Source organism: Nicotiana tabacum, chromosome 11, assembly GCF_000715075.1.
Source record: "Nicotiana tabacum cultivar K326 chromosome 11, ASM71507v2, whole genome shotgun sequence".
Lineage (NCBI taxonomy): Eukaryota > Viridiplantae > Streptophyta > Magnoliopsida > Solanales > Solanaceae > Nicotiana > Nicotiana tabacum.
This window is the reverse complement of record NC_134090.1, coordinates 98,336,268-98,344,823: the sequence shown is the minus strand read 5'-3', so window position 1 is coordinate 98,344,823 and position 8,556 is coordinate 98,336,268. Positions and strand designations below refer to the sequence as shown.

Sequence of the window (8,556 nt, the reverse complement as noted above, 5' to 3'; positions counted from 1 at the left end):
CCCAAAGTGCAGTAGCATTATGACATTCCATAAAAATATGATGTATTGTCTTAGGAACCAGGTGACATTGTGAACACAAAGATGAATAGATAATTTGTAGCCTATGTAAATATGCAGCTGTAGGAAGCCTGTCATGACATCTTAACCATACAAAGAAGGAAATCTTGGGTGGTATTTTGAGTTTCCAAATCCATTTGTAGTTTATGACCTCATTTGTTATGGAATGATTAAGGGCATGTGCAAGAGTATAATACATAGATTTAACAGAGAACAACCCATCCGGTGTAATTGCCCAATAAAGCTGGTCATAATTTACGAGCACCATTGGCATATAAGTATCAGTAATTGGAACTTCTAAAGGAGGAGGTAATATAAAAGGCAAAAGATGTAAGTGCCAGTGATGATTAAAATAGTAAGCAGACACTCTTTTGTTATCCTCACCTTTGGGTAGGGGTCCATATATATAATTATGAACCAGAGAATTATGAGCTATCCATGGTTCAGTCCAGAAATTTACGCATTTACTATCAGTCAGGTTCCATTTATAACCTAATCTACAATTAGACCAACCCTTAAGAATGTTTGTCCAAGTTCTTGAAACATTCATTTTACTTAAATTAGAAGGCCTAAGATAACTGTGTAGTAATACTTGTGCCCATAGCTGAGTAGGGTTTTGAAATAGCCTCCAAGCAAGACTACAATGCAAAGCTTGATTTTTAATACTGAGATTTTGGATGCCCAATCCCCCTTGCTCTAAAGGTTGTGTAACCATGGACCATTCAATAAGATGTAATTTTTTCTTCCGAGGAGTAGTTCCCTAGAGAAAATTCCTTTGGTATCTATTAAGGGACGAAATAATATACGAAGGCAGGGTGATATATTGCATTAGGTAGTTAGAAAGGTTATTCAAAGTTGATCTTATTAGGGTTTTCCTTCCTGCTTTGGTTTAAAAGTGGGTTTTCCATCCTGCTAACTTAGATTTGAAAGTGTCAATTAGGAATTGGTAATCTCCTTTAGTGGGTCTTGAACTAAAAATAGAAAACCCTAAATAATTACCAAAGTGTGTGCCCTCACTTATATGAAAATTGTGTTGTATTGCAACCTTCATATTAGCAGGATAATTCCTAGAGAAGAAAATCCGTCATTTCTCAATGTTAATAGTTTGTCCCGAATGATGAGTAAATTGATTAATGGTGTTAACTATGGATTGACATGAAGTAGATGTAATTTTTTAGATCAAAATAATATCATCTCTGAAGAAAAGATGAGATAATTGAGATCCTCTTCTACCTATTGAAATGGGATGCCAAATGTGATAATCAACTTCAGAGTTTATTTTTCGTGACAGCATCTCTAAACATAAGATAAAATATAAGGTGATAGAGGATCGCCTTGTCTAATACCTCATGTAGGTGTAACATTTATTAGAATAGCTGTAGAAGTAGTGGTAATACAAGACATTATTAATTTAGCAAAAGTTGGAGGAAAATTTAGATTTTGTAATGTGTTATAAATGAAAGACCATTCCAGCTTATCAAAAGCCTTTTCAAGATCTAGCTTAAGCAGCATATTAGAATTTTTACCCTTAATTCTATGGAACCTAGAGATAATTTCTTGTACAATAATTGCATTATCAGCTGCTCGTCTATTTTTCTGAAAACTGGATTGAGTCGGATGGATAAGATGTTCCAGAACTGGTTTTATTCTATTAACAATAATTTTTGTAATAATCCTATAGATAGTATTACAAAGGCTAATAGGTCTGAATTGTGATATAGTTGAAGCATTCTTATTTTTGGGAATTAAGCAAATAAAAGTTGTATTTATAGAAGGGTCAATCTGATGGTCCAAGAAAACCTTATGACAAAAATAGTTGACAGAATTTCCTATGATATGCCAATATTTCTGATAAAATCGAGGATGTAATCCGTTTGGGCCAGGTGCCTTAAGGGGTTGAAACGAATTTATGGCATTTAAAATTTCAAAATCTTGTAAAGGAGTTATTAAACTAGTTTACTCAGTTGAGGATAATATATTAAAAGGGTGTACGAAAGAGGAATGAGTAGAATTGATTTTTTGAGTAGTGAAGAGATGACTATAGTAATTAGTAATGTCATCTCTAATTTTTTGAGGGTCAGTAATCCAATTTTCTCCTAAGTCTTGAAGAGTAGTTATACGATTATGTCTACGTCGATTTAAAGTTGTTAGGTGGAAAAATTTGGTGTTAGCATCACCATTATTTAACCAATTTATTCTTGATTTTAACTTCCAAAATTCCTTCTCGAGCTGGAGAATGTGATTAAATTCCAAAGTTAAGGATTTTTCCAAATTTTGTAAAAATAGACTAGTTGGATAGTGAATAGAGGCTTGGATCCTACCTAGTCTTGCCAGTAATTTATTTTTACGCTTAAAAATGTTACCAAAAGTAGTTTTATTCCAAACTTGTATTGATTCCACAAATTGATTAATAGCAGGAATCAAGTGAAGCTTTTCTGACCAAACTTGTTCTGTTACTGCTGAGAAGGCAGGATGGGTAGTCCATATAGATCCTAGCCTAAATATTTTTTTCCTTGGCATAGAATATTGTTGTAATTCAATTTTAATAGGGCAATGATCATAATGAGTTCGGGGAAGGTGTGTTACCAAAGCATCACAATAATTAGCTATCCACCCATAATTAGCTAACACACGATCAATACATTCTAAAATATTAACACCGTTATGTCTACCATTTGTCCAAGTGTATCGACTGCCCTTATATCCTAAATCCGTTAATAGGCAGTAATTAAAACAGTCTAATACTCTATTAGCTCTAGAATTATTTATAGGCAAACCTCCAAATTCATCTACGGCATGTAATATTTAATTAAAATCTCCCCCTAACAACCAAGGCCCCTTATAATTATCAAATATACACCTAATGTTATCCCATAATACTAGTCTAAGATGCCAAGTCATTACTTGCATAAATAGCACTAAATAAAAAGGTAAAGGGTAAGGGAAGAACCTAAACATGGCAATGGATCTCTTGGGTAGATGTGGCTACCTGCTCTACATTTACAAGAGCTGCATTCCGTAGAATAACAATCCCTCCTGATTGTCCTACAACAGATACCCCAATCATACCTGTGAACTCAAAGTCATCCTTCAGAAGTTGGTGGGATTGGCCGTGTGTCTCTAGAAGAACCACAAAAGTAGGTCGATTATAATCTAATAAGGATCTAAAATTCCTACGAAACTCAACTGAATGAGCACCCCTACAATTCCAAAATAATAAAATTCATATTGCTTAACTGGAGTTCATTATGTCCATTACTAGACTCTCATGGACGAAGCCTTAAGATGGGGAGAAATAACATCGCATATTTCCCCACCACTGGATTTGTTGTTGGCCTCAAACGGAATGAGGTTGCAAGCAGATTTTGCGGGCACCTTATGAAGATCTTTCTTTCGAACTCTTCCTTCTGGACAAAGACTTTTATTCCATCCAAACATGCATGGACTGGTCGTGTCTCTCTGTTGTATATGATGGCTGCGTCTAACTCTGCCTGAAAATGCACATCCTGCTCCTCTTGTTCTAGTTGATTGTGATGCGGTGGAGATGGGAGAGGAGGTGGTGGTGTTGGTGAAGGGGGGCTGTTGGTCTCAAAAGAGGTGTGTGAGGTTGAGGATCCCAGTAGGGTTGGATCCAAGGGGTGTTTGGAGTAGGAGGAGGATAAAATGGCATGTATCGTAGATTGGGGTAGAGATGTGTATGATCCCAGACTGGAGTGGGTAGGGGCAGAGGTTGGTATGGTGCTAGGTGGGGTGCCTACATCATGGACCAATGGTAGTGAGCATAGAGGTTTGTCCCTAATTGCATCCCTTCCGCCACTATTTGTGCTAAATCCCTTGGATGGTTGATTAGTATCGTTACTTCTTGTTGATTTACTTGCATGGTGAATGTCAAAGCATGGTTGTGCAAGCCCGCCTCTAGCCAAGATGCTAGAAGAGTTAGTGCATGTGGTATTTGGGCCGTGTCGATTATCGTATTTGGTTCCATTATTAGATGAGGTGGAGGGTGAGAGGGAGATCTGGGATTGTGTTGTAAGTGTTGAGTGTTCTGCCTTGGTTGAGTTCCTGGCCATCGGAGATGATTGAGAAAGTTGAAGGGAAACATGGTCTTCAATGGGAGATTCTGATAGTGGAGGAGTCAAATTGGTAGAGACTATATTTGGTGTCTGAAGTGGAGATGGAGCAATGCCAATGGATGTGGATGGCGGTTGAAGAGTAGTGGGAGACTCATTATGGCCTATTTGCATGGCAACAGAAGCTTGAAATGATGGAGGGATTCCGATATTCAAAGGAGGAGGTGGAGGGTTTGGTAGTGTTATTGTATATTTTTCTTGTGGAGGTGAAGAAGGTATGGTTGGGGATTGAGGCATGCTTTGCATGTGGGAAGGGATGTCGTGTCGAGTTGCATGGTTAGTGATAGAGTTTGATATATGATAAGGAGTAGGTTTTGAAGAATGCCCTGATTGGACCGAGTGCTTAGGCACTTGAGTGGTCTTTGAAAGTTGCAAATTATTAGGTATTGGGTTTAATAAATAGGTATCATTTTCAGTGGATCATCTACTAATGTATGATACTTATTATTAATTAATACAGGGTTAAGGGTGGAGGGTAGCTTAGAACCAATAGTTTTTGTATTAGTTAACGGAGTTAAAGTTAACTTAGTAAAAGGAAGATTGTTAGGGATAATCACCCCTTGCTTACCTGACTGACCTACCAACCCTATCTGCACTGGAGGTAGCACTGGCAATGGATCATCTGTGTAAGAAGATCTTCTAAGGATAGATTTTTTCGGAAATTGAACAAGTTGCCATGCTCCATTAGTCGTAGTAGAAGTAGTGGAATTAGAGTGAATAACATCCATTTGATGATCCATTTGTGAATTTTCTGTGGAAGGATCTACGTTTACAAAGTAATTGCAAGCCCTTTGATTATGACCCATACGACCACACTTAGCACAAAGTAAATTTAATCCTTCATGGAGTATAATTTGTTTATGATTGCCAATGTATAAGTGTCACTTTAAAGGCTAATCAAGTAGTACTTCCACACATAACCTAGCATATTGTCCTCTTGTAGTTGAAGCCGTGCAAGTGTCCACTGATAATAGCTTACCAATTTTCTGGTCTAACTTGTGCAAAATTTGATAATCGTAATATTCTGTAGATAATTCGGGCAAATATAACCAAACAGAGTTAAATAATGGTGATGCTAACACCAAATTTTTCCACCTAACAACTTTAAATCGACGTAGACATAATCGTATAACTGTTCTTCAAGACTTAGGAGGAAATTGAATTACGGACCCTCAAAAAATTAGAGATGACATTACTAATTACTATAGTCATCTCATTTTCTCTTCCCAACTATTTTCTTCTCTTCACATTCATTTCTCTGTTGCAAACCCAGCTACTTTTTACAAAAAGAACCAGAGAACATCTGTTTGGTTTGTAAACCATGGCAAGATTGATAGCATTTTTCACTCTTTGTTTACTCTCTGCTTCAGTTGCTTCTGCCACTTTCACTGGCAACCCTTTCCTTGTCAAGGGTAAAGCTTATTGTGACACTTGCCGCTGTGGATTTGAGACCCCTGCCACCAAGTACCTCGCTGGTAATTAATTGCACAATTTTACTCCCTTTATGCTATTCCCTTTTTCATTTTCAAGATCTGTTTAAGTTTTTCTCTCTCTCTCTTTTTTTTTTTTTGAGTGTTTTTCATAAATGGGTTTTATAGATCCAGTTTATAGATCTACTTGTAGCCGAATCATATCAAGATCGTATAGTCCAGTGTCATAGTTAAGCTCAAATTTACAAATGCTTATTCTTTCTCTTGTAAAACAATTTGATTTAAGCCCTACTTGTTTTTGTGAATTTCTAATTTGTTACCATACTGCGTACAATCTACGTCAAAAAGTCTCCGCATGTACCAATGTCATGTCATATACCTCAGTAATGTTACTGCCTCCGTTCTGATTTATGTGAACAACCACGAAAATTTAAGAAAAAATAAACATTTTGAAATTTGTAGTCCTAAATAAGTCAAAAAGAGGTTCAAAGTATTTGTAAGGTTATAAAAGCTTTTCATTTAAGATTGAATTGAAAGTTTAAATAAAATTGCTTTCAAATTTAAAAGTGGGTCATTCTTTTGAAACAGACCAAAAAAGAAATAGGTTCACATAAATTACAATAGAGGGAGCCACGGTTCAAAATTATTTTCTTGCTTTGCTGCTGTTATAGAGTGTCTGGTCCGGATCTGTTCGACAGAATGTCTGAGAGGAGAATACTACTACTACTACTTTTTTATGTAATTGACGTGGTATTAAGATTCATGTGGTTTCACTGACAGGCGCAAAGGTTAGAATTGAGTGTAGGCACAGGGTCATCGAGGCATCCACTTACACTGTTGAAGGTGTGACCAACTCTAAAGGAGAATACAATATCTTGGTTAACAGTGACCGTGGTGACGATGCCTGCGATGTCATCCTCGTTAAGAGCCCCGACCGCACCTGCACCAAGCCCAACGCTGGCCGTGATCGTTCACGTGTAATCCTCACCCGCAACAATGGCATGATTTCCAACACCCGTTTTGCCAATGCCATGGGTTTCCTCCGCGATGAGCCTCTTTCTAGCTGCACTCAGATCCTCCAGCAATACCAATTGACAGATGACCAAGTTTAAAGAATTTGAGAAATATGCTGAACGAGTGGTATCTTTATGTTTGTCATCGTTTCTGGATGTGTCAAAACTGTAATGTGTCCGTTTAATTAGCTTAAGAATATATTTTAATGGCTCGTTAAAATAGTCAGTACTTGATTGTGGCTGGAATATTTGTTAGTTCTTCGGGAGCTAGTTACCTTATACTTTAATATGTCCGAGACGACTTTTGCCGTAATGAAGTTCCAATCCTTTCCATTTTTGCCACCAAAATGGGGATGAATAGTGTTCCCAAAAGATGGGGTACACTATTCATTTTTCCCATTACTACTCTTGCATATTTTATTATTATTTTATTATTTAACACTTTTAATTTATCTCTTTACTAGCACAATGTGCGGATCATATTATGATTCTGCTATATTAAAAAGAATAAATTATATGAATAACTATTAGCATAAACTTAAATATGTATGAGGACCTTACCCCTACTCTGGAGGAGTAGAGAGACTACTTCTGATAGACCCTCGGCACAAGAAGAAGGAAAAAGACAGTGTATCAGTAACAGCTAAATTCACACTATCTCATCAAAATTAAAACTGCGTGAAATAATACTATATAGAGTAATAACTAAAAAAAATACATTTTGTAATATCTTAATTTAAATTATAAAATATATTATATTATTATCTCAACATAATAATTTCTCACATCAATATCAACTTCTACCAACCTAAAATTTCACAATGACAAATTAATATATACACACATGATGATTTATTGACAACCAATTTATTCTAACTTTTGGGAGTTACCAACATATAAAACAGTTGGATAGTAATTTGCTCAACAATTTTAATGTCACCTCAATTTTAACCACACAATTAAAGCCACTTTATGTTCAACAATTTAAATGATACTTTTGGAATATAGTTAAGATTAGTATATTATAATTAAATAAATATTAAACTACTTTAAATATATCATCCCACATGAAGATGAGTTCTTACATGTAATTCTTAATTAAATGAATTTTATCTTATGATTTTTGTACTTCACTTTATTTTGTGAAAAGAGTAATCCCAAATAGTGTAATTATACTCCTGTATATGTGTACCCTATTTAAATCTATTTCATTCTAATTCACACACACACACATACATACATACATGTATATATATATATACATGTATATATATACCGCCCATCTGTTGCTCAATCAATTGGCTCATATGCTTTGAGAGATATAAATATCAACAAAGGGCTAGAAAGTCATAGTCCATACCTAAGCCATTAAAGAAGAATCCATCCTCCCTTCTTATCTAATTTACCATGACAACTGCTAGCACTAATAGAAAAATAAAATATAAAAAGTGTATGTATTGCTTCCAAACAATTGAGATATAAAATAAATTATAAAATGTTGGATAATTAATTTTACCGTGAGGCAACATAATTGACATTTAGTTCAGCTGATGTCTGAGTTGCTTCATAGTTTAAAGCATTATCCCCACAAAAATGTATATCATCAGTTCCTCTATTCTTGTGTAAAATTATGATTGATTAGCTCCCTTCGAATATTATTGGAGTTGCTTTAAAATTGATCGAATCAAACTGCATTTATGTGACAATTCTCTTTTTGAGAGTCATGTTAAAAGTATTCGACTTCAAACTACACACATCACACATCTTGATTCTTAAACTAAAATGCTAATTGAGCAAGAGATATAGATTTATTTTTAAATTAATTCAAAATATTAATTTACCCACATTATCTTTATACCCCATCTTTCTATATTATTTCCTCCACCATGAAATTTTATATAGTTATTTCATTTATATGGAAGTTTG

General features: G+C 35.3%; 1 protein-coding gene across 1 annotated transcript; it reads left to right on the top strand.

Moving 5' to 3' along the window:
* The first annotated feature begins 5,359 nt into the window (after nt 1–5,359).
* Nucleotides 5,360–6,963, top strand: LOC107775582 (protein DOWNSTREAM OF FLC). The gene is made up of 2 exons (XM_016595331.2): nt 5,360–5,662; nt 6,398–6,963. The coding sequence occupies exons 1-2, from the start codon at nt 5,509–5,511 to the stop codon at nt 6,727–6,729; spliced, it is 486 nt and encodes a 161-aa protein (XP_016450817.1). The 5' UTR covers nt 5,360–5,508; the 3' UTR covers nt 6,730–6,963.
* The last annotated feature ends 1,593 nt before the right edge of the window (nt 6,964–8,556 follow it).

Excerpts from the sequence above, each read along its gene's own strand:
- LOC107775582 (XM_016595331.2), top strand. The coding sequence starts at position 5,509 with ATGGCAAGATTGATAGCATTTTTCACTCTTTGTTTACTCTCTGCTTCA. Across the intron at positions 5,663-6,397 it reads TGCCACCAAGTACCTCGCTG|GCGCAAAGGTTAGAATTGAG; the intron begins GTAATTAATTGC and ends TTTCACTGACAG.